Below are 26,836 nucleotides of genomic sequence, written 5' to 3'. Positions count from 1 at the left end.
TGGATATGTCTACCTTATGGTACAGTTATGCAAGGTTTCTCTTGCCTCACTCCTCTGGCCTTCAGATACACTTTGCTGATGGTGAAAGGCATTAGAGAAGAATACATCATGCAAAGTGAGATTCTAGGCAGGCTTCAATGCCTCTTGTGTATTATTTTGTTCTAGTCAAACCCATTCACAGACCGTGCAAATGAAAATTACTTGCATAACTGTGCTTTTGCAGACATATGAAAGAAACCTAGGCTGTACCTTATTATTGACCAGGGGTGAACAGACTCAAGCCTGGGGAGTATTAGATGGGGTGGCAAAGCCTATTTTTTGGTTTCTGTGCTGCCTCTTGCATAAGATTTCTTCTTTCTAAAATACATTAGGTGCTTATATCTTTAGACCACCTCTGAAAATCGTGTAGATGAAAGGCTAGACAGGACCTTGCCCACCATCAAAGCCACAAAAGTATCAGGCAGAGTGAAATAGTCATAATTCCCCTGACCCCTAGATCATAATGCAAGTGAGTTCTCACTGCAGAAAAGCATCAGCAAAAATGTTAGAACGGGCTGAGACTCTTCCATGCTGAGAGGTGTCATTCCCTACTTTAAATGTACAGGCAGGACCATTTACATCAGATGCTAATTAGGTTTTAAAGTGGGGCAGGGAGGCAGCAATAACGGGAGGGAAGCAGGAGGCACAATGCAGTTGGTTATTGCTTTATTACCTGTAATGCTGTGCAGCATGCAGCTCTGTGGTCTGCAGAGGTGCTATTTAGTAAGGGAATTGATCACAGTCAAGTTTGGAAGTCAAAGGGCAGACAGTCACAAGACATCTGCGTGAGACTAATTCCATACAGATTTTAATCCTTTCTTTATACCAGCTTGCTCTCTTCTTGAGTGAGTGCACTCCCTCTGGTGGCTCATTTACTATCTCCATTTCATTTCTTTTTCAGTTAAGGCTGCATGCAAGCAACTGGCTTAAAATTGGGAGAGCTATAAGGTTATGCTTTTATTAGGCTAGCTTAATGTTTTATGTTCTCAGCGCTGAGGGCACAGATAAAGTTCTGTTAGCATAAAAGTCAGTCAGAGAAACTCTCTAAGACTCAATTTGGAGTTTTAGAAAACAGGCATTCTTTGATTGTGGCACTGGACATACAATTGAATTGTTCATGCTGGATACACACCATGCTGAATTGTTCAAGCTACAGGGGTTATATGCTATTGGAATATACATATTCATTAGATTTCCAAGAAATAATTAACATATTCATAACATTTTCTGTAACTTGTTAAAATATGTAAATGTCCTTGACGCACGTGCATTTCTTTCTACTGGTGGTCTTTGGAGGTCTTCTGGTTGTGGTAGATAGTCGTGTCACTGTGTTCGGTGGCTGAACTCAGTTCTTGCACATGCTCAGGTCATCTCCTTCTTCCTTATCTTATTGTTTCAACTTAGACATGCGTACTAAGGTAAGTCATTTATGTATCCAAGGACCTGTGCATACCGTGAGTTCCTCACCTCTTCTTTTCAGACACATCCTCCAGGCCTGGGTTATCTTGCCCCCTTCCCCGATCCTGAGATACAATTCTGCATGGTCTTACAGATAACGCTGACTAATTAGTGAGTAAGATGGCACCACAGATACAAAGTTTCTAGACTTTCTTCTATGTAACTAAGCGTAGTAAAAGTTTGGCCTATCTGTTCATAAAACATTTCAGATTTTGTTCTATTAGTCTATCAGGGAGAGAGCCATATGTCCTTCTGACACCGTATCTGTCTAGCCATTCAAATGTCTTTTAAAATAGTTTCCATGAAAAAATAAAACTTAAAAACAACAAAACCTGTTCAAAAAGAAAATTTCTGAGAAGGAAAAACCGTTTTTTTATCAGGTAAATGTTCTGTTGGCCTCAGTGACCCACTCTTTTAAAACCCAAGTTGATCGTTCACAAAAGGTAAATCAATGATGAGTCCAACTCCCTCTTATTATTTTTCTCTTAGGTGTCTATCTGTTATGTCTCACACTAAGTTTTTCAGGGTAGAAAATGCCATTTTCTGATCATAGCGTGATAGGAAAATAAATGCCATTAATGTCTGCAAAGCCTACAGAAAAAAACGTATGTGCTGGAAACCATCAAAAGAGTGAAAAATCTTCACTCTGAATAATGAACTTCTTTTGGATGTGGTTTGCATGTCATCTGTTCATACAGGCAATTTATTTGCCTGAACATTTTATAGAACAATTACAGTTGAGCAAAGCCAATCTTACAGTGGTATTCAGTAATTAAACACTATTCTGAGACTAGGAAATATCATTAGAAAGAGTGTTTACTTAATTAGATATCATGTTATGTTTCAAAACAGAGAAACACAAGCAGAAACTGCTGCAAACTTGCTTGCTTGTAGGTTGATGTACTCCAATATGCAGTAAACATTCTGCTGTGCAAGAAAACACTGTTTCCACTGCTCCAAAAGTTATATTTAGGTGCTGAGTTGACCACGTCTTTGCACTGCAGTGGAAGGACTTTGAGTCATTTTGGTGTATTTGAGGCAAGTTTAGTTAGGACAAGAGGGAAAGAGCTGGGATGTTTCCTTTTACTTCTCGTTGTATACCCAACAATCCAGGTGACAGGCACCTTGGTCAGAGGATGACATCTACAAAACACTTCAGTTCCTTCGGCTCAGTGCTTGCATAATTAGGCCAATGCTAATTTAGAGGCCAAGCCTATTAACCAGATTCATTTACCTTTGTCTTTAAAAAGAGCTCTCAGTGACCATATAACACTGAATTAACTGTCTATCCCAGAAGTCATCTAATTACGTAATTTACAATATCACTGTTGAGTTTCTGTCATAATTCACTTGATTGCATGTTTGTTGCTACAGTGCATCAATTTGAGGAAATTTCTGTTTCCTTACTCGGGAAAACAGTTTGCACTCTCAAGACCAATTTGCCAGCTGGAGCATAGTTCTTCAACAAAAGGATGCAAAGGCTCTTAGAAATATCTGAAGGCATCATCATCTCTGCATTTATACTTTCACTAGTATGTATGTCAGTGAAGAGACAACACAATTAACTATCTCCATGAGAGGTCCTTGCTCCGAGCATCTGAGCCTCTGAGGGCAGCAGAGTATGTAGCTGGAGCATGTCTATGGAGGCAGTAATTTGCCCTTTGTGTTGCTTTGAACAAGCTACTGAGGAAAAGGTAAAAAGCCCTGTGGTGACATAAAGATGCAGGACATATATGTGACTAGCTTTAAGTAGCTGTCATGGATCTCCTGCAACAGGTCCTTTGGGTTTTCAGGCATGTTGTTTGTTCTAACATGGTGCTCAGGAAGGGCTTGTGAGTCCAGCCATCCCAGGAAGAGACCAGGAAATATCTTGGCTTTTTTTTTTCTTCCTTTTCATGGGTTTTCATCCTGGCAGGAGACAATTGTATTCCTGAACTGGTAACACAACTGTAAAGGGAGGATCATCACCTGATTAATTAACCCAGGGGGCTTTAGTGACAAGGCTGTATGTTAATTGACAATAATGAGCAGAAATCTGGAGAGAGATACCTGGTTCATTGAATTTAATGATAACTGCATATTTCCCTCAAAGTCTTACCTCCATAGTATTTTGACAGAATCATGGGTTTAGGCAGTTTTGTATTATTGAATAATCAGCATCTCACCTGTTGTAAATGAAAGTGGAGCACTGTGTACCATACTGATAAAAATGCCTCACCAAACAAAAACAGGAAGGAGACAACCTCCCTCCAATTTTTCTTTATTAAACTCATAATTTGTTGCTGGGCCTGACCTGATGTTTTTAGATGTCTCTGTTTCACTAACTGTTTTAAAAGAAAGCACACTTGCATAGTTTTGAAAGTCATTAATAACTGAAAAGATCCCTAGTGATATTTTTTAATCTCCTGACTTGTGCATATAGAAAAATTGTTACTATGATCTGCAACAAATTTTGTAGTTTGATATATGAAACCCAAAGTTAATCAAATTGCTATGTCTTCACATTTGTCCTATTTATTTTGACATTCAGAGCATGTTACCGCTTTTTAAAGGTTGTCGTAAATATTACTATCCATTTCATCAGTATAACATGACCATTTACACTGATATATTTCAGGATGAAGAGATATGGCTTACATTCATTTGTAAATAAATGAAAATTACCGAGGTCTCATTTTTGGTGGGTTTTTTCTTTTTTTTTGTTTGTTTGTTTTTTTAACTGACTGTAGCTGCAGAAACTGAAAATTTACTATTGAAAAAACAAACAAAACCAGAGAACCTAGTATGAGTTGTCTTCCTGGCCTTTGCTTAAATCATGAAGGGTCTAGCTAGTTAAGCTTTCAGTGGAATGCAGCCATTTTTTTCACTAAATGGGAATTTGTTTGACCATAAAACTTACTCCTGCAGTTTTCATCCCATTGAACAGGAAGGAAAGTAAAAGTTATGCTCATTAAAGAAGATCTTGTAGGTCTAAGATATTTCAAAGAAAATAATATGTATATGAAAGTATTTTCCAACCTAGATGATTCTATGATTCTGTTCTATATATTCTTTATTTCATATATGCATATATGAAAAGAACAAGGAAAAAGTCATTTTTTTAGTAGTCACTCTGATTCTCACAACACTTACAAAGATGTCTTAACAAAATGGACTCTGTATTTCACACGTATAGCTAATTTAATGCTCTTACAACTCATTACAAGCCTACCATTGTTAGAAAGAGATTGTCATGATTTTTTTAAATGACTTTTTCTGTGTAAATATCACCCTTCTCATCCTGAGTAGGCTTGTGTGACTGGGGGAAAATAGCAAATATTTGGTAAAATTATGGTAACTGTTAAGGTAACTTAAAGAATTAGTTAATTCATTTTTAAAAATAACTCAACTTCACTCAGAAACATGTGTATTTTGATACTTATTTTAAAGTTGAGAAGGGTGGAGTATTTCTACCAGCTCCTTATAGAGAAAAAGATGCTGTCTTGTGTCTCATTAGCTTTACTTACATTTTTGATTATGGAGGAATTGGGGAGGGGGAAGGAAAAGAAACAGCAATTTAACAGCTACTTTTAACAAGATTAAAATCCTTACAAGCAATCTGAAGAACTAAGTGTGAGTCAATTTCAGCAGTTACCCATGGAAACCCATCTACTGAGTTCACTTAACAGGCAAGCACCTTAACAGCTCTGTGTTTCTGAAACAGCCATTTACAGACTAAAACAAACAAAAAAAACTGTGTATCTCTAAACTCTCATTTCAAGTGTCTTCTAGACAAATCCTGGTTCCAGATGATAGACTGGTGCAGAATGACAGAGACAGGAAAGAGTTAGTAAGGTCCCTTCCACAAGGACTAATATTTGTAACAAGAAAGAAAATTTAACTCAGTCAAAAAGTAAATAGACAAGGACTCAAAGATGGGATTCTGTGTCCGGGCCTTATGATGATATTCTTGAGGCTGGTTTCCTCCTGTTGTGTCTCAAATCTGTTTATTTTCCAGATGATGAAATTAGGTTACTGGTCTCCAAAGACCTTTTGGGTTGTGGCATTTTCTCCCTTTGTGTTCCTTTAAAGGTGCCGAGGAAGAAAGGAAAAGAATCAGCAAGTGCATGTAGAATAATCACAGTTAAAAATAAAGGTGCGTTATTTAGCTCTAGCTTCAGGGTTATATAGCTTTTAACCTATCAAATAGATGACATATCTTATAAAATACAAATACATATACATATATATATATATGTATATTTACCTAGGAGCAACATAAAAGCAGGGACTCTTGGATTCATGAAGGGAAGTACAAATAGTACCTCTCCTTCGGTGGCAACAGTGCCTAGGCTCTAGGACATGAAAACAGTTTCTTGTCTCTTGTCTTACCGAATAAAACATGCAAAATATCATAGCTGAGATGGAAGGCCCCTTTTCCAGTGTAGATATACAGTGCACCAAAAGCACTCTAGTCCATTCAGCTGGGGCCTGTGATTTTAACGCCACTTAAAATAGAAAGTAATGTTATAAAATAAATATTACAAAAAATATATTATAACTTTTATCACGGAAAACCACCATCACTTTTCTCCATCCCAATAGCAAGTCCATAAAGGATCTCTGGCCATGAAGTGAAACTTGCTCAGAAGGCCTCCCCTAAGAGTCACGTGCTCTGTCTCAGCTTTTAGGGCGGATCTTCGACACAGGGAGACTCTCTGAGTTGCATCGTGAGGTCTTCACACTCCTTCCTTCTAGATGGAGGATTAGGGGACAGATGTGAAGACAGAGATGTTCTTGGTTCTCACGTGCTCGCTGATTCTCCTGGTAAGCTGCTCCAGCTGCCAGCACCACGCATGCCACTGTGCAGGCAGGATTTTCATCTGTCAGGAGAGCAAGGTGGTCCAGCTTCCTCGGGACATCCCCACCAATGCCACTGAACTGTAAGTGGGGAGAGGGAAGGGTTGTGAGCAGCAGCCTTCTTGCTGGCTTTCAAAACAAACTGCTGCCAAGGACTGGGTTTGTAGGGGTCACTGGGGAAACTTACACCAGCTGTTGGAAAAGCACAGAGCTTACTCTGACGCTCACTTAATTACAGCTTGAAGCTCTTCTCCCTCACTCTTATCATGCTCACTTTAAAATCTCTGTTAAGAAAAGATGCAATATGCTATAATGCAAAGTGCAGAGTAGATTTTAACCAGGATTCTTTGGTACTGTGACAGCATCTTAAAGTATAAGGTCTAAGCTTTCCTTACAGCTTACTCTCGCATTGTCAAAGCACGTAGTACAACTTGTCTGCCCCAAACAACTTGGTGAGCATTTCTGTCTGTGCTGCAGGAGCTTTCCGAAGGTTTGGGCTTATTTGCCAAGAAGCAGCTTATTGTTTTCTGTTTGGAAATCGTGAAGGCATTAAAGAAAGTGCTGCAATGTGGTTCAGAGAATGACTCTCCTCTATCAGAGGAGCTGCATGACTGAGTTGAAGAGAGTGAACCATGTAAAGATACAATATTGCACTACTCAAGATTTATTTTTTTTATCTTAAATCTTCTCTTTGTTTTCCATAAAGTAACATGAACAATATTGTATGGTAGCTGTTTTCTGTGTCACTAGAACAGGCAAGCAAGAAAACTCATGCAATGTCAAGCACATAACTGTGCAAGTGATTGTTTTATCTTTTTTTTTTAAGCGATTTATATTACCCCTTGCCTACACCCACAGGTGTCTGGCATCATTAGGACCTAACACAAAAAATGAAAGGAGTCGTCCTTGATAAACCCTTTTATTAATAACTGGAGTGGCAACTTGGAGGGAGGATACAAGGAAGAATGATATGTCCCTAGTTGAAAAATATGTCCCTATAAATATGTCCGTATCCTGACCTTACAGACCATATATATCCTTGGTTAATGTCCCACAGTTTTCCTAGCACAGACGTTTTGTTTCATTCAGAAGTAGTAGTTGTTATGCTCACTGAATAAGCAGATTGTGGTGAAAACTTGAGAAAAATGCCTGAATTAACCACATAAGGTCAGTAAAAGTTTAAATCATTCACACAACTAGAGGAAAAAATAATCCATCCATAATTTGGGTCATCTGAATCTTACGTGAATTGTGTTCCAGGCACACACTGCTAATTTTGTTTAATTTTGCTTTGATTGTTTCTTTAGATTACACAGTTAAGGGCTGCCTTCCAGGGATTTAAAAAAAAAAAAATTATAATTATTTTTGCGAAGAAGTAGAATTTTAAATCACCAAAAACACCTGCCAGTATAATGGGGTTTGTTTCCAGCAGATCCTTGTGAACTTCTCTAGGGTTTTTTAAGGTTGCTAATTTGCTGGTTCTTTGGCACAACTGTGTGTTCCCTGAGACAGGCTGACTACAACATTCTGTGACTGTAAACAGCAGCTGAACTCTTTCTTCTTGCAGTGTTGTATAAATATTGCAGTTTGAATCTCTTGCCTTGACTCTCTTCCCATTTACACCAACTTTTGTTTCCTCGGGGGGCAATTTTTGTCCTGTTAAATCACCATAGCCCTGCGATTAAATTCAGCACAGCTTAGGAATTTGTCCATGAAAACTCTGTAGACTCTAGTGTTAACGTGACAAAAAAAACAGGTGCATTAGCTGAGGAGTTTTAAAGTGACAGATAAACCTTAGATCTTCATCCAAGGTCAAAAGGGTATTCTGGAATGGTGTCTTCCTAAGCTGAATACCCAGTGGGTTGTTTCAGCTGACCGAAACACTTCACCACTCCAGGTGCTGTTGCAAATGCACTGTTGGTAACAGAGAATAAGATCTCACCGTGTTTCTTCCAAACACCTCAAGGAGTCAAAAGGGCTTTAAAACCAGCGTAGCAACTTGAGTGTAGATGGCAGTGGCATCTAAGGATCCTCTGTAGCACATGAGCACAGATTTCTCCCTGCCAAGTACAGCTCCTGCAAGGTGCTTTTTTCACTTAAGAACTCATTCTGAACATGCTGGATATGGTTTATGGTTAGACATACGTGTGTGTGTTGTTCAGTATTCTTGGAGCTCTTCACCTTCTGTGAGAAGGTGGTCTAGACAGCTTTCCTAAGCTACCCTAGTGCCATTTAGATGATGAAAAACATGCTCATGAAAGCATTGGAGAGAGAACAGCATAAGCATCAAGCACTTCTGTTTCTGTGTTTCTGTTTCTCTACAGATATTTAAGTTGGGACAGTGTATGTGGCATTCGTAAGTACTACGTTACTTGGTAAAATTCTCAGTATAAAAACATCGTCCTCACAGAACCACCAGCTGTATGCTGTACAGCAGTGCAAAGTTCACGCTCCTGATACAAGAGCTGGGGCTCTGCTCCTGATTGGATCAGCACCAGCTTTGGCAAGGGTGGCACAAAGGGAAGAGGGGGTTGATAGAAGTAGGTACTGAAACGACTGTGAAAAATACATATGGCTGTGACTTAAAGGACTGGAGACAACACACGGGAAAAGGGAGGAAGAAAGTTGAGATGGAAAGTTTAGGATCATTTGTGTCGGTGTGTTAATTATTAATCACCTGGGGAGGGGGGCTCAGGAACAACTAATTATGGCAGTTCACTCCTCGAAGATTTAAAACAGTTTTAAAAGCCAGTGTTAAGCTTAGTAGTCCATTCTTACTATTCACTGAGATTTCATTTAGTCATTGGAGATCTTAATTAGAGAAAGTAACATAAACAAAAATAACTTGTTTTCAGAATAGAAGGGATCCTTCCTAAGACTTAGCAAACTGCTTTAAGCAGAAATGTATAAATGTCAACTGGGAATACAACTAGAAATGCCAGGAAAAGCTTACTAATCTCTTACAACACCTGTTGGGTTTCTCATCTGAGAAGAGCCTTAAACCACTCTTAACCCAGGGAAGTAGAGAGCTGTATACCAGCAGTTAGGGGCACCCATGTGGGCAGTAGAATATACCTCTTTGACAAAATAAAGCAACAGTACAAGGCAACTTTGTAAGGGAAGTGGGAGAGGGCTGATTGGTCCAATTCTACTTGCAGTTGGCAGAGTTATGTGAGAGAAATATTAATATCAGTGTTTTATCTGCATCCTGTAATTAATGCTATTATGAAATCAAATTTGGTCATACAGTATTCATTATAAAGAGAAACTGTCTCCAACTCATTTAATTTCCTGATTTGCTGCTGCTCCTAAAGGTTACTGTCTTGACGATTAACTCTCCTTAGCTGATATAAAAGTGAAGCAGCCCAAAGCAGCAGGGAGATGTGGACCAGTAGATACCTTCTGCTTTCCTGTTTTCTACACCACGGAGATGTTATAAGAAACATCTCTTGAGAATGGAGGCTCCTCAAAGAAAGCTTGCAAGTGTGCCACTCAGCTAAGTAAAAGTTTCCTTGTGAGCAATGGTTTAACATGTTAGCAGGCCAGAGGCTTCAGCAGGGGAATGGTGCCAGTTTTAGAAAGGAGCAACTAAGGTGATTGAAATAATTGATAACAGAAATGGTCCATCGTTTTGCACCCATTGAAACGCTGCCTGAGAGAGAGGAAAATTGCAGGTAAAATAAATAAGGCTTAGGGTTGGTCATGTGTTGTTTTGTATTTTAAAATACCTTCTCCAGCTTCACTAACCAGTTTAGCCATCGACAGAGCAGTTTAGATGTATGTTATGCAGAAGGTTTTCTCCCAACTATCTGCAAACTGTAAACAGTGGTATTTTTTCTTGCCCTTTGCATAGGTGTTTTTGTACAACTGCTCAAGGATATTTATTTTAGACTATCAAGTCAAGGCTGGGTAGACGTCTGCCCACTAGAACAGTGGCTGCCTTGAAATAGCAAGTTCTTTGTTATGAACTAAATGAGTCAGATGTGCTTCCCCGAGACACAAGCTACAAATGATGTGAACAGTAGCTGCAACGCTGTCATTGACAGCTGCAATTAGAATTTTTTATGCTTTCACACATAAAGTTGAAAGCACATTGAAACCTGCAAGCAATTACAGCTCTTACTCAGGTGTTTATACTGGAGTACTAACCTTAATATAAGACAAACAGGGTGATGAAGACAAGCTAATGAAATGAAGACCCATGAAGCTGTCAAATACATATGTTACAGTAGTTAATTATATAGTTAATCAATAAATCCATGCATTATCAGAAAGGGATGGAAATATTCGCACTGCAGAGCACATTCATGGTATGTTGCATGCTATCTAAGACTTTCTTTTTTGCTTTTTAACCAGCGTTGCTTCTGCTATCAGTGTAGGAAAAAAAAAAAAAAGTCTGCAGTTAGTGTTAAATTCTTCTCTTTTCAAATTTATGACCAGTTCATACTTTGAAGCAGAAAGCTATAGAAGTTGGTGTATGATCGCTGGCTGTATATTGCCTGAAAAGTCCAATGCATATGTTAGATTCTGTATTTGACATTTTCACTGTGAGGATAAAAAGAAATAAGCAGAGCATAACAGAGAATAAAGAAAAGCCCAAGGAAGGAAGTGACACTAAAGAAAGATAATAAACTCTGCAGGGCAGATCTTCAGCTAGTATAAATCGCCAAGTGTATATCTCTGTAGAAACATCCAGTTTCTACAGCTTTAGAAGCATTTTAAGATGAGGCGGTGCACTGTGTGCAATACGAGGAGCTTTGTGCTGCAACACAGTCTGCTGGATTACTCATTGTACTATGGCAATAAATACATATGCGTGACTTTCACCTGACTTACAGTGACTGAGATGTATGATCTAGTCTGAAGATGGATCGCTGTGTGCATGTATCTTTGAAATTCTTTGAAATGATTCATATTCATGTAATGTATCTTTGAAATGAAAGTGCATTCACTTAAAATGAAATGACAAGTATATGACTTGTTAAATCAGTAAGCTCTTTCCAGGGAAACACAGTGAAGGACAAGACTTGATTTTTGTTTTCATGGGGCACTGAGAGGGTAACAAAGTCTTACCCCAGCCTGTGACGCTGGGATCAGCTACAGATTGACTCCTGCTGTACAAATCCTGACTTTTCTAGCAGTCTCTGTCTTGCACATGCACACAGAAAACAAAGCTGATTCCTCATGAGGCATAAACCGGCATACTACTCTGTCTGGAGCATCTCCACTCCCACTGCATTTTTGGAGATGCTCTGCCTATGCAAACAGGTGTCACTAGGACAGAAGGTGTTTCTGCTCCCCTCCAACCAAACTGATAGCTTCAGTCTTCGCTATTTTACTTATTATTCTGAGGCATTTAAGTCATAAACTGTAACTGTCAAATGGAAGTGCTTGTTATAGGATGTTTAAAAACATCCCAGTTTAGGAAACAGAAGTTACAGAAGCACTGATCTCTGAATTTCATAATTGATAAAAAGGCAAGTAATTCTTTGCAACTATGAAACTGAGGAGAGAAATATTTGTTTGGGACTTCATTGATGAGTGACATTTCTATTCTTTCTGTGTCTTTTTGTGTTAATGAGGAAGATAAAAATATTCACAGTACAAGTGATGTTCAGAATCAAAGGTTTGCATAAAGATTGGCTAAAGAAGTACATGCTTATTTTTACGTTCACTCCAAGACTGTCCTAAGCACAAAAAGAACTGGGCTCATGTCACCTCCCCAAATGTCTGATAGCAGATGGAAGAGTCTTGTCAGCTCTGTGTAGTCTTCTAGTCAGACATTCTAGATATAATCTGCTTCACTTCTACTTACAAAGAATCATAACTTGCTTATTGAATGAGTTTATTATCAATGTTTTTCTGAAGTGTTCGGAAGATTAAACAAATCATTTGTAGCTGTTTCATTTTCTTCCCTTGTCTGGAATAGGATATCTTCATCTTGGGTGCCTCCCCATTCAAATCTTGTCTCATTTAATTATAACGTATGAGAGCCTGACAGTAATGTGATTTATAAGATGCAAGCTGGTAAGCACCAAGGTTTAGCACAGAGGAACAGCAAGAGAGAAAAGTCCCTGTAAGATCAGAAATAAGTAGTTTTCAAACTAAAATGTGGTTAAAATGGAGAAGTTGTTAAGCTTAGGGGACATTACAATGGAGAATGGAGCTCAATCTTTTATCCCTCTGATAAGAATATGAATTAGAAAACAGACTTGAGGAATCTTGAATTCGCTAGTGTCCTGCAGCAGTTAATTTTCCTTTGCTCTAAACAGTATGCCTCACTAAACTCTTCAATCATATAAATGATTTCCTAGCTCCATTTACTCCCCTTTCTATGGCTTCTCACAACTCATCAGTTTTTACTACCCAGAATTAAAACTGTTTTTTTTTTTAGACCTTGTTGCTTTTTCTTTCCTAATATTGAAATCTGTTAGTTTCATGTCACATCCCATCCTGTGATACCAAGACTCTTTGGCCCAGAATCTTATTGATGCCTGTGTATAAATATTACTAGGTGGGAGAGCTCTAGGATTAAATTTTTAAGAGTGTTTTTATGAGTTTGAAGGACATGCTTCTCAGATGATTCTGTGTTTCTGTTGTAGTTGTTCAGCTTAGCTAAATTACCCTCCCATTCCTTTCATATGGACCTCAGGCTATTTATGCTGAGGTGGATGCAGAAAGATGCATGTTTGTCCTCCCACATGCCAAAGGGGTTCTCATTGGGCTGGGAACATCACTGAAAATATTAGGTACATGGAGAGCTTAAAAAGAGGAAAGAGAAAGAGAGCGGATAAGAGCCAGAACAGAATGTATGGTCATATTGAAGATCTCAAGTGAATATACTGGCCTGGAGGGGATAGCTGCTCTAAGTGCCTGCAGTTTGCATACAGGAAGGGGTCCTCTGAAGCCAACCAAATTATCTAGCATAGCAAAGAAAAATAAACCTGTCAGACACCTAACTGAGGAATGGAAGAAATCCATGCAAAGTTCAACATGCTTCAGACAATCTCTTCTAACTTGACAGCTTTTTACTTTAGTTCTGCTTAACTTTCCTGAGTGTCCTTGTGCAGGCAAGCTAAAAGATAATTGGGATAGGTTCACAGCTAATTTAAATTGTCATAGCTTCATTAACTTCAGTGGAAAGAACTGAGTTCATTTTTGCGGTCTGGCAATGAGGACCTCTGTCAGACACTGGTTGTTCATTTTGGTGGTGGTCAACTGGCAGTTTATTTGTGTGTGTATTTGGTAAACAAGATTTACTGGGCACAAAAGACAAGTATCATTTTTCATAATGGTGTATTAGTTTTACACTGTGAAGGACAAGCACTTTGGTAGGAAAAGTCACTTTTCTTTGTTTAAGACCTTGACCTTTCCAGATAAAACTTGTAAATTATTTCACAGTCCTTGCCTGTAGTTTGATTAGACTGCTCTTATTAGCAGTGAAATGTAAGTCATTAAAATTAAGTTTATATCAAATTATAGGTCAGAGTCAAGCCTGGGTTTCATATAAGAGTATAGAAAATTATTTCTTCTAATTGCCTTTCATAAGCTATAATAGGGAGCGCAATTGCTGCCTTTATTCAGGTGCAGCTTCCTTGATTTTTGTCGTCTAGGGTTAGAAAAGCATGTGATTTGTTTGCTCTGCTTAATGTTTTTCTCCAAACATCCTTATGTGCTTCAGGAGCTCAGCCTGAAAGATATGGATGCTTCTTATCTCTCATTACCTTATCAGGCCACTTCAATATATTTTTTCATAGTTAACTAGAGGAGAATTTGCAGATTTATTACATGCAAAGGGAGATATGTTTCTGCATGAAATGAAAACAGCCTTCAATCCAACTGAGCATGAACTAGCCTTTGTTTTCCGTAAGTATATTTCCATAACTTGTGAGCTTTCTGAGCCTGTGTCTTTGCTGGACTGGCTAAATAATTCTCTATCTTTGACTGTAACACATTCAAAACTTGATATAGTCAGGGCAGCCTGGACTTTGAACTTGTAGCTGCTGGGTGAGCTGTGAGCTGAAGCCTTCCCCTCTGTACACCCTCTTATCTGCACAAGAATGTGGTTGCTAGTCAGCACGTTAGCATATTTTGCCTGGAAATCCTGTTTTGGGAAAGTCTTTGCTAGACAGCCCTAGTAATGTTCCTACTTACTTAAAGTTCCCCCATAGCACACATGAAGTTGTGATTTCTGATATGATGTTTTGCTCAAATATAGACCGTTACTTGGAACTAGTTTGTGAATAGTTATTTGTAAGTAACCTGTGAATCTTCAGTGGTTTTCCAAAACCACTATGTGCATAAACATGGGGTGGGGAAAAATTCCAAGTTTTCTGTGTTTGATTAATCCCTTGTTTGAGAGTAGAATAAGAAGGGAACATATGTTGAAACAATGCTCAGTGGACTTTTTTGGATTTGAAAGGGGACTGTGGAAATCATGAATTTAGATTCATACCGATTTGAACTGTTATATTAAATAAAGCACAAAGATACTTTTCTTTGCATTTCTGACCAACTGATATTATTATTCCAGGTTCCTTTCTTACAGAAAGCTTGTGGTTAGCAGAGCCATGAAAGGGAAGTAGCACCCAAGAACAAATTAATGGAGAAATATTAGTGGAATGCAGCAGGCTTGGGGAGAGCCCAATTTACACAGAAAGTTCATAAGCAGGGACAAACCACTCCACAATTTTAACTGTTAATGTTCCATAGGAAAAAATGTCACCTTGCAGCATACTGACTTAATGGTTTGAGTATCTACTTTTCATAACATTTATATTATTTGAAGAATTAGCACTGGTTCTAGTCATAGACTGTCTTTCAACCAGAAATATTTTAAATAATTTCTCATCAGCTTCTTAGAGTTGACCAGTCTCTATCAAGCTTAGTTGTAACTAAAAACATTTCAGTAGGTACAGGACAAATCTTGCTTTCCCTGTTCTGAGATGACTTGTCAAAATGGGTGGGATTGCTTTTGTGAGTCAGAAAGGTAAGATTTAATTTATACATAAATTACCAGCTGGCCACTCACTTCGTACAGGAAAATAATGAAGAATAGGAATTACCCTGAAGATTGGAAGAGGAACTGGGAAAAAGTGATGTGTACTTATTTGGGTGTATATTTATATATGTTTTTCTTCATTAAAGAGCATTGTCACACAGGCAGGCTAGGAATTCTAGTGGTTTTCTTTACGAACCTTCTGGAAAGACTTTCAGTGGTTTTATATTCTGTGCTATGCCTCATGCTTAGAAATGATCCCTGGTGTAACACTCCTGCCAACTCTGGGCTTTGAGAAGTGTGGATTTCTGTGCTAACTTTGATTCAGCTTTGATTTCTTTGTTCACTTACACCACTGCATGCAATAAATATACTCAGCTATTCACTTTTGTAGCCCAGTAAGCATGTTTGAGGACAGAGCCTATGTCAAATGGCATGTTATTCAACTGGAAGTACTTGCATCTATGACAGCCACAGACACTCATCTAGGCAAGACAGCAAACTTAGCTCCAGCAGTAGAAGTTACTGCCCATACTGCTCTCTCTAGCATCTCCGGTCTCTTCACAGCTGCAGAAAATGAACACAGATCAGCCAAATACATTTTTTTTCCTCGCTAACTACTGAGAAATAACCAATGCTGAAGTCTTTTCTTAGAATAGTCTTGTCTCACAGACGGAATATTTACAGACATATGGAAATTTCTGAGCAAGCTATATGTAAGAAGAGGGGTTATAAATCCCCCAACTCCCCACTACTGTTGGAAGGTAGAGGATTGATGCTAAAAAACTTGCCTCATCCCTGAAGTTTTCTTTGGCCAACAGAGCTGCTATGGAAATTGTTTCTTTTTTTCTTTTCTTGGAAAGTGGAGAGTCATAAAAGAAGTACAGACTGAGTCAGAAAATGACAGCAAAACAAGACATGCCCCAGCAGAACAACAACTCTCTCTGGGTGGAATTACTGGTTTGGGGAAACGTTCACTGTATCTGAATCCCAGGAGCTATAAATTTCCTATTTGCAGTATATTGTTGCCATGGCAGATGAAGCCCAGACCTTGTTCTTCAGCGCTTTGAAATCACTATTAGTGGCCCCTGAGAGAGAATACCTTACAAGAAAATGTAGAGTTTGAGTCCACAAATATTTGTACACATCCTAATTGCTTGCCCAAGCAGCTCTGTGGTGTTCCAGTGGGACAAATCACAGGTGCAAAACTACCCATCTGTACGTATTTGCAGATTCAGGACTTTGTGCTCTTGCACTGCACAGGAAACCACTCCAGGGAAAAATAGAGTTGTTGAAAGCACAAATGAGATATATATGTAAAAGTTAAAATATATTTTAAGTTATTAGTGAGGGTTTTAATTGTTTTAGTAGGCCATATGGAGATGTAGACTTTCTTAGGGCTCACAAAGTTTGCTATAATTAGTAACAGATTTCACAACATTCTTGATAAGTAGGTAAATATAATTTTATCCATTTCAGAAGTGGTAAAGCCACAAGATATAAAGGAGAAGTAGTTTCCCAAAAGTACAGGGTAACAAATAAATGGTGTATCTGGGACTACAGCCCCTTCAGGATCTTATTCACCAGACCATACTCTTATGACAATGTATTCCCTTGCTCAAAAATAAAAAATAAAAATAACTTTAGCATATTCATATTACTTTCTAATAACTATTTCTTATCATGAAAAGGCTTTGTGCTCAGCAGCATGAAATGCAGGCCTGCTGTTTTGGATCTCCTAAATAAGGAGTCATAATGTTCAAGCAATGTATATACAGTTTCAGGGTTTTTTTCCTCAAATGTATTTATACTGACATGCTACTAGTGCATCATCATATTTTCCAATTTCTTCATTTGTATGCTTTCCTTGTATCAGTTTCTGTCACTTTACTAGAAGAGCAGCATTGCACAGTAGTGCTACAGTCTAATTTCAAGACAGTTGAGGTGAAGATTTTTGTGAGCATTTCAGTTACAGATAATTGTTGGATCTGTTATAGAATCATTTAGGTTGGAGAAAACCTTCAAGGTCATCAAGTCCAGACATCAACCTAAATTACTGTGTCCCATCATTAAGCCCCATCCCTTAGTGCTATGTCCATACATCTCTTGAATACCTCCAGGAATGGTGGTGCCACCACTTCCCTGGGCAGCCCATTCCAATGCCTGACCACCCTCTCTGTGAAGAAATTCTTCCTGACATCTAATCTAAACATCCCCTGACTCAACTTAAGGTCATTGCCTCACGTTCTATTACTTGTCATCTGAGAAAAGAGACTGACACCCACCTTACTACAACCTCCTTTCAGGTAGTTATAGTGAGTGATGGGGTCAGCCCTCAGACTCCTTTGTCCAGACTAAACAATCCCAGTTCCCTCAGCTGCTTCTCATGTTCTCATACTTTCTAGTCCTTTCCCCAACTTCACTGCTCTTCTCTGAAAGCATTCCAGCAACTCAATATCCTTCTTGTTGTGAGTGGCCCAAAACTGAGCACAGTACTCGAGATGTGGTCTCACCAGTGCTGCGTACAGTGGGACGATTGCTTCCTTAGTCCTGCTGGCCACACTGTTTCTGATACAAGCCAGGATAGCATTGGCCTTCTTGGCCAACTGGGCACACTGCTGGCTCATGTTCATCTGGCTGTTGATCCAGCACTCCAAGGTGCTCTTCTGCTGGGCTACTTTCCAGCCACTCTTCCCCAGGCCTATACCACTGCCTGGGTTTGTTATGGCCGAAGTGCAGCACCCAGCATTTAGCCTTGTTGAATTTCATCTGATCAGACTCAGCCCATTGATCTAGCCTATTCAGATCCCTCTGCAGAGCCTTCCTACCCCCAGGTAGATCAACGCTCCCACCCAGCCTGTTGTCGTTTGCAGACTTAGTGAGGATACACTCAATCCCTTCATCCAGATCATTGATAAAAATGATAAACAAAACCGGCTGCAAGACTGAGCCCTGGGGAATGCCACTTGTGACTGGCCTCCAACGGGGTTGAACTCTACTTATTATGAATCTTTGAGCTTTGCCATCCAGCCAGTCCTTCACCCAGTGAACTGTACTCCTCCCTATGCCACCTTCTGCAGGAGAATGCTGTGGGAGACGGCTTCAAATGCTTTACTAAAATTGAGGTGAACAACTTCTACAGCCTTTCTCAAAACTCATTATGTGTGTATACGGAGTACTAATTGACAGGTTTTCATCCATTATGAGTTTAGCTACTGTCTTTGTGCAGGTTCTTAGCTATAGCCCTTCATAAATACATGAATAAATTTACACGATATGTTTTTTAAAAGATATATAGTATTAATGCTGCAAATAAGATTACTTTGGCTTCCTTCATTTTTGTGTATGTTTTTGCCATGTTATATTGTTGTGGCTGAGACTATAGAATTCAGCGTGCATTCTTCTAGGACTTTACAGGAAGACTGTACAGGCTGGACATTGAGATAAGAGTCTCAGTGAAGTACCTGTCAAAGAGTACTTTCCCTTGGGCATACTGATGTCCTGGTCTGGCAGGGACAGCCTTGTAGATTCAGGGCTGTGGACTTGCAGCAACTGCTGCTTGTCATTTTGTTTGTCTGTCATAGGCATGAACAGTCAGGATGAAGTGCTGTATGGTATTAGAAAACAGGGAATCCGGCTCTTTGTTCAAGGCTTTTTTTTTCTTTTTTTTTTTTTGTCTGTGTCAGGCTGCCAAGAGGTGGCCTTGGTTCTAGGCATAGATTCATCAGCTTGGTGTCCTCCAGGCTGAAAAAACATAGTTGTGATTATCAGCTAAAATAGGGAATGAGGCAGGGGGTGCTTCAGAAGTTCCTGCTTGCATCTACCTGAAGATTTTCTGCATTCCTTAGAAAGTTAACTAACCTTTGCTTTTGAAGGGATAGCAGGCTGCTGTTCTCTATAAAGGAATGTATACATTTCTGTAAAGCACTTTATGGTGGTATCCTACTTTTATGAACAACATCTCTGGGCTTTAGCTTATATTGCATGGAAATATTCAGTGTTTCTTGGGTCCAAACTCTATGGATTCATGTGGGCTTTCAATCTTAGAAGCCCACAAGATCCAGAAGCTTTAATCTTCAATGTGATGTCAACAGCTTTTCTTAAAACACTCCAGAGATTGAAGACAGTGCACCTAGACTAGATGGAGGCCTAAATTTCACCTTTGGCATTAAGTATAACCTCATTGTAGGAGTTTCTGTGGCACTGAGCCCTTCCAACAGCAGTATCCATATTTCGGTAGCTGCTGTCACAGAATCCAATGACCCTGGTTCTGTGTTAGCATGCCTAACAGCACACTTCCAAATTATGCTTGGTTTGCATGTTGATTCAAATGTTTTTCCCTCATGTTTATTTAAAAAGAAAACTCCCTGGATCTTATTGAAAAAGTGGTGGCAGAAAATTTCTGGAGAAAGGAAGGTGTCAGACCAACTCCTGCCATCCTAACGCTAAAATAGCAATACTCACTATGTCAGAGGCTACTTATGCCAAATAAAAGAATAAGTATCTGAAACACCTGTGTGTTTCAGGGAATTACCCTTGAATGAAGGAGGCAGGAAAATCAAAAGGCATACACAAAGGCAGATAATAAGTTAGTTGTGTCTTTCTGTAGTTTCTTTACATATTATTTGTTCTTTTGTAACTCAATATATAGACCCTAAATACTGGTTTGGTGAATGATAGTATCTTATAGAAACTGTTACTTTTGCCAAAAGCAGAATTAAATAATCTTTTAAACAGTGCAAGCTAATAAACAAAGCCTTGGAAATAGATGTCCTTTACAACTGTCAAACTCAGAGCAAATGTTCATTTTCTCATCACTAAGAAAGTGATAGAAAATGACCAAGATCATGCTAACTATTGCTCAATCTATTTGCAAGAATAGATGTGAATGTTACCTTAAATAAGGAAGAAAAGAAAAAGAAAGAAAAAAAAAAGTGCTTGCATAGTGAGACGAAATAAACAGAAGCGCTGGTTATTTACCAAACGCTACATCTAACCCAACAGCTCAAAGGGTGTAAATTAATGGTACATTTTCTCAACAAAGCTAGTAACACCAATAACCATTCATTCTCTCTTTTTTTTTTTGCAAGACTAACTCTTCTTTAAAACTTAAGGGAACTTTTACCAAATAAGATAGAGGAGGAAAAAAAATGGAGATCCTGCAAGGAACCCATAATTAGAGGAGATCTTAAAGTAATGATATAGACCTTTGAAACAAGCCTGTATATATGTAAAGATTCTGCAACGGTAAATGTGAAACTTTACGATGACATTTCAGGTTCAGTAGTGACACCGACTGTCATTTTTACTGGCCCTAAAGCAAAACCAAACATAGTTAACCAAGTCTCTTGCAGCGGATTCTATCAGCTAGATAAGATGTGCAGCACTTAATGTACAGTACATTTGCTGATTGTAGATGTCGCTGGAGAAGAATGTGAGGCCAACTCATTTTTTTTTGTTACAAACTCTGATCAGGACGATTCCATCTCTGCATAGAAAGATTATCATTATGTTCCTGATTAGTTTAACCTCTATTCCCATTACTTGGGCTTATGCATGTGATAAAAGGTCTATCCAATACATATTGAAAAATCAGTGGAAGAATTTCTATTGATTTCCATTGGATTGTGCAAGAATATTGGGTCTGGTCTTTTACTGCATTGCTTTAACATTTGGTCATCAGTACTAAAATGTCAGCTGATAAAAGCTAAGGAGCCTTGGCAACCTTTTTCTCATACTACTCATGATTAAATGTGTATATAAAATGAGAGTATTAGACAAAGCAAAGTTATTATAGAATTTTTACTTCTTTAATTATCTTCTGTCACAGCAAGTTACCATTGCTTTTAATTAAGCATATGTCTTTGGAGTGGCAAGATGTGCTGCCTCATGCTTTATCCCTGCTGGAAATGTTTGTTTCTGTTTTGAAGTTGTAATATAAAATGTCAGGGGGTGGAAGGAGAGCAGAGATTTCACATATCCTGGTATCAAGTACTGTATATTATGTTTCCTTAACTCTGTCTTCAAGGTGAGCAGTCAAGATAAGCCACTGATCTGCAGCCCATCTAATTTGTTTTTCCATCATTTTCTCAAGTTGTCTTATGTCCAATAATCATTTCAGTGTAAGTGACACTGCTGGGAAAATCAATTCTTCCCGACTGAATAGAAAATAACTTATACTACAGTTGAATCATAATTGGTATTTTGTTTATTTTGTCAGACTTGCAGTTAACTTCTGACTTCTTTGGCCAAGGAAGTTCTGTGTCTTCTGCAAGGGTACTGCTTGCAGAATTATGAAGTTAGTAGACTATGTAATATAAGTAGATTATGAAATCTACTCTGACGAGAAAGTAATAAAAAACGCTTATGGATCTAAACTGAATTTTCTGTCAGATAGTCAATATTATCTCCTTGAAGATTAAAAATTCTGAATATTTATTAACAAGGTGTAAGGCTATTCTAGATCACTTCTGAACCATGCTCATCACTAGAGTAGGTGCATGACCTTCAGTAGTACATCTGACACGTATTGTGTTATAGTAAGGTTATTATTACCCTTTTGCTGTTTATCTGTGATTCAGACACTGCAACGAAAAAGAGTCTTATGTTCTATATGTGGGCACCAAACCCATGCAACCAATGGCAGCTTTTTAATGAGAGTATGAATGAGAGTTAATGAAAGTTATCTGTACTGGGCATTACTCTCACACTTCTAAGATGTCATGTGGTATGCAAAAAACCTTTTCAGTTATACTGTATTTGATTAAATACATTCAGGACTGGTAGTTTGGACTTGGCTTAATTTTATTAAGAAAACTATACTGAAGGGGGAAGAAAAGCAGTGGTTGTTTGTTTTTACAGTGTTTTTTGTTGTTGTTGGTTTTTTGTTTGTTTGTTTTACAGCCTCGTTTAGACAAGAAAAGACACCCATTGGCTTATAATGTTAAGCTACTGCTTAGATCGATTTGATCTGTGCTTTTGTCCTTCATCATAATTTGAGCTATTGATTATATTTATTAAAACGAAATCTCAAGAAACACAAACCCTAAGTGCTACGCTGTTCCAGATCAGGCTGCTCTGGGCAGTCTGATCTGAAGCTAATCCATTCCCTGCTGATTTATTTTCACTCTGTTTTCAAGCAGAGTTCTGTTCTGTGTTTGCTTTTTTGTTGTTGTTTTGTTTTGTTGCTTTTCCTCTCTCTCAGGGGGAAAAAAAAAAAAAAAACATTTAATTTTACACCTCTAATGGGAGCAGAGAGGTCTGGGTCTGGATTCGTTTTTCTGATATACAAAGTGAGACCATGAAGTTTATCTGGCTCATATTTGTGCAGATTTTTCTCTCTGCACACCACAACACCACATGACACCCACACTTCACACTTCCCCAGACCTAGTCTAGGTTTTACTAACTCAGTACATCTTCAGTGTATCTTCAACTGCTGAGATTGTTGGCTACATGCTACATGAAGGCATTTGATGCAGGGAATTACTCAGGGATCCTTTGATTAATCCCAAGATCAATGAAAGCAGGATAACCCTTGGGGGATGAGGGGGAGTGGGCTAAAGTTGTGCCAGGGGAGGTTTAGGTTGGATATTAGGAAGAACTTTTTTACCGAAAGGGTTGTTAGGCATTGGAATGGGCTGCCCAGGGAAGTGGTTGAGTCACCATCCCTGGAGGTATATAAAAGATGCTTAGATGTAGAGCTTAGTGATATGGTTTAGTGGAGGACTTGTTAGTGTTAGATCAGAGGTTGGACTAGGTGATCTTGGAGGTCTCTTCCAACATAGATGATTCTGTGTTGCTTTAGTGGGTGACATCAGTGATAGGGAGATGATTGGACCAGATGATCCTGGAGGTCTTTTCCAACCTTAATGATTCTAAATTATCTTTTCACAAATTATTCATTAAGTCTACTCCTGAGCTTATGGCAGCTTCTTGCATCCAGGCAAGCTGTATGAAGGAGTTCTGGCAGTCTGTGTGCAGTATGAAAAGCCATGTCATCTTGTTTGCTTACAATTTAGCTGCCTCTTGGAGTCACATGATGCCTCTGTTATTTCATGTCTTTGATCAGCCTTATTGCCCTTCTCTTTACCTCTCCCAAGGCTAATATAACATTTTGGAGGTGAAGGGGATCAGAACTGTAACCTGTATTCAAACAGTGTGTGAACCACCTTTTTTTACATGGAAAAGGGGGAGAAAGTTATTAGAAAAATAGTGTAGCAAACAGGTCACACAGAGCCTTTAAGCATTTGGATTATTATGAGCCTGAGTCTGCTTTACAGTTCAAAAAGAAATCTATTCCAGCTGCTACCATCACTTATCCCTGGTACAAAATTCAGGGCTTTGTGTGTGAAGTCTGGGAGAAGCCAATCCATAGCATCCACAAGCTGTGAGCGAAGGAGGAGATCACCTTTTGGTCAGTAGTTTGCTTCCTAAAGGACTTAGTCTATGAGAAAAGAAATTTAATTCTTGCTGAGTTTCTGATTCCCTGGCTATTTTTCAGTAGATTTTCTATTGCAGTTTGATATGATAAGTGGGAAGCAGAAAGCTTCAAAGAGGAATGGTTTTGAGGAAAGTGTTTCAGACATGGAAAAATAAAATAAAATAATAAATAAAAAAAAAGAAGTACAGGTGGAGAGGGCGGTAAGGAAGAACTTGAAATTTCATACTGGCAGCATATTTTCCTTGTTGTTAGAAAGATTAGCAAAATGACCTTAAAGAAGAGCTTGTGGAGAGATGAAGCATTCTTTTAATATTTTTATTATTATAGAATGCTGAAACATTTTGGTGTCATTTATTTTTGGAAATGTTTTGTAGAGCCAATTCTGTGGGATGAAATAATAGTCTGAATGAGACACTGAAAGCATGACCTCTGATTCAGTTTTACCTTTTGATCTGCTGTCAAAGACTGTACACTAATCCTATAATCATTTTAATCTAAGGAGCAACCTCTTCTTCTGTGATGTACAAACACTTGCACTAGCTGTAAATATTGAAGAATATTTCGACACTTCAGTCTAGACAGAAATTAGTGCTAGAACAGGTGGTGTTTGCCTGTCCTCATGTTGACATGTCAAACAGCAAGTCCTATTTTGACAGAGATGCCCTAGGCAGGTTTTTTGCTCCTCTGATGTGTTTCTCAGTGGAGAGATGTGTGTCTCTCTAGCCATGTCTGTCTCAGGGACATCTTGAGTGTTGTAATGTTTTTGTAGTCAATTCTCTGCACATATTTTACTTATATGAATTTATCCATTTCTTCTTGAATGTCCACCACCCAGAGTGTCCTATAGAAAGGAGCTGCATAGCTTAACTAGATGCGGTGTAAGAATTAAGTCCTTCCATTTTTGTAACTCTTCTCACCTAGCTACTGCCCTGATCATCATGGACACTTGTCACCTTGCTCCTCACTCCACTTCCAGATCATTTTTGACTGTGGTATGAAGACCCTGTGCAGGTCTCTGTGGAATGCCTATTATGACATTCCTTCACTTAGATAACCGTTACATCTTTGTTTCTTCCAGTCAGGTTTTATCCATTTTCACACAAGAAGTTGTCTGTCACTGTCATTCAGAGACCTTATAATTCAAGAGAGCTGATGGAAAGGTGTGTAGGAAGGGGGCAGAAGAATAGGTTTCATCCACTGAGGCTAGATATTGGAAAGGATATATTTTTTCAAGCATGACTGCTAAGGTTTTTATTTGGGGTCTTTCATAATCTGCAGCTATGACATGAGAAAGTCAAGTTTCTCCTGTCTCTGTATCACTATTCTATTGGCCTCTTTAATAGAACCATCTATGTTTATTAATTTTAGTTTTTAAAAAATATATCCCTCCACAGAGGGTTCATCTTCAAGCAGAACTTGGAAGGTGAAAGCACTAAGCATATCTTTATTCTGAATATAAGCTAAACTTTCATTTTCCAGTGTCATCAAGCTGGCATCTTTCTGAAAAAATAATACTTGCTTTCAAATTCATTAGAGATCCATTTATGACACTACTACAAGATTTTCATTGTTTGCTATTGATATGTCAATCTTAAAATACTGTAGTTAGTATTTTTAAGGATAGTGGTACACTAGCTGTCCTACTGTTTTTGTTCAGGATCATCATTTTAGCATCTAAAGGTAAATCCATGTCTAGTGGAAGGTAGATAAACTCAGTATTTCATAAAACCATAGAATAGTTTGGGTTGGAAGGAACCTTAAAAATCATCTAGTTTCAGCCCCCATGCCACGAGCAGGAACACCTTTCACTAGACCAGGTTGCTCAAAGCCCCATCCAACCTGGCCTTGAACACTTCCAGGGATGGGGCATCCACAGCTTCTCTGGGCAACCTGTGCCAGTGCTTCACCATCCTCACAGTAAAGAATCTCCTGCTAATATCTAATCTAAACCTACCCTCTTTTAGTTTAAAGCCATTACCCCTTGTCTTATCACTACACTCCCCGGTAAAGAGTCCCTCTCCAGCTTTCCTGTAGGTACTCCTTAGGTACTGAAAGACTGCTATAAAGTTTTCCCCAGAGCCTTCTCTTCTCCAGGTGGAACAACCTCTGTTTCCTCAGCCTTTCTTCATAGGGGAGGTGCTCAAGCCCTCCAGTCATCTTCATGGCCTTCCTCTGGACTCACTCTCATAGGCCTATGTCCTACTTTTATTGGGGACACCAGAGCTGAATGTGGTACTACAGGAGGAGTCTCACAACAGCCTCCCTGAATCACTTCCCTGGACCTGCTGGTCACACTTCTTTTGATGCAGCCCAGAATATGGTTGGCTTTCTGGGCAGCAAGCATGCACTGCTGGCTCCTATTGAGCTTCCCAACAACAAGCCCAAGCCTTTCTCCTTAGAGCTGCTCTCAATCCATTCTCCACTCAGTCTGTATTTGTGCTTGGGATTGCCTTGACCCAGGTACAGGACCTTGCACTTGGCCTTGCTGAACCTCATGACGTTCACATGGTTGCAGCGGTGAGCTAGTCTTTGCTACTGTCATGGAAAGTGCATTTTATTTTATTTTATTTTATTTAGTACAAGCGGAAGTAATAAGGCTTCCTGGGTTTGTCATTTGCTTCTGTATATCAAATTGGTGATGTCTGTGGGGAAGAGATCTCAATAACTGAGAAAGACTGTGAAGGAGAAAAGAAACTGTCAGGGGAGTGAAGAATGAAATTGAAAGAATCCATCCACCTGCAATTCATATCCCTGTGAATGTTTCCCTCAGCAGTAGTTAATAGCTAATCTGAGAAAAGTTTGTGACATGGAAACTAGAAAGAGCTTGAAAGAACGCCAGTGACTTGCAAATACATGGTCAGCAATGGCAATAAACAGAAGTGTTTACTGGACTTGAAAGCAATGTGCAAAGTGTGGCAGTCATTATTTGAAAACCTCATTGTGGCTGTTGCTATTGCGATGCAAGGACTACAAGCGTTCTTATGCACACAAGAAGAGCCTGTTGCTCTTGTTGGTGCTCCCATGCTTGGTGTGCCATGTCCTTATTCCTCTTGCACAGG

At 38.9% G+C, this 26,836-nt stretch overlaps 1 protein-coding gene across 3 annotated transcripts in view; it reads left to right on the top strand.

Moving 5' to 3' along the window:
* The first annotated feature begins 6,117 nt into the window (after positions 1-6,117).
* The window catches only part of FSHR (follicle stimulating hormone receptor), an 86,193-nt gene continuing 65,474 nt past the window's right edge, over positions 6,118-26,836 (top strand). For 2 of the 3 annotated variants that reach the window (XM_083828199.1, XM_083828197.1), the window contains exon 1: positions 6,118-6,419. In XM_083828199.1, the coding sequence (XP_083684325.1) occupies positions 6,268-6,419 (152 nt within the window). In that variant the 5' untranslated portion in view covers positions 6,118-6,267. Of the gene's footprint in view, positions 6,420-6,448; positions 8,693-26,836 lie in introns of those variants that run through there. The other variant, XM_083828198.1, reaches the window with a different exon arrangement.

This window comes from Anser anser (genome assembly GCF_964211835.1).
Source record: "Anser anser genome assembly, chromosome: 3".
In the NCBI taxonomy this organism is placed as follows: domain Eukaryota; kingdom Metazoa; phylum Chordata; class Aves; order Anseriformes; family Anatidae; genus Anser; species Anser anser.
The sequence above is the reverse complement of the archived record's forward strand: the minus strand, read 5'-3'. Positions and strand labels throughout refer to the sequence as shown.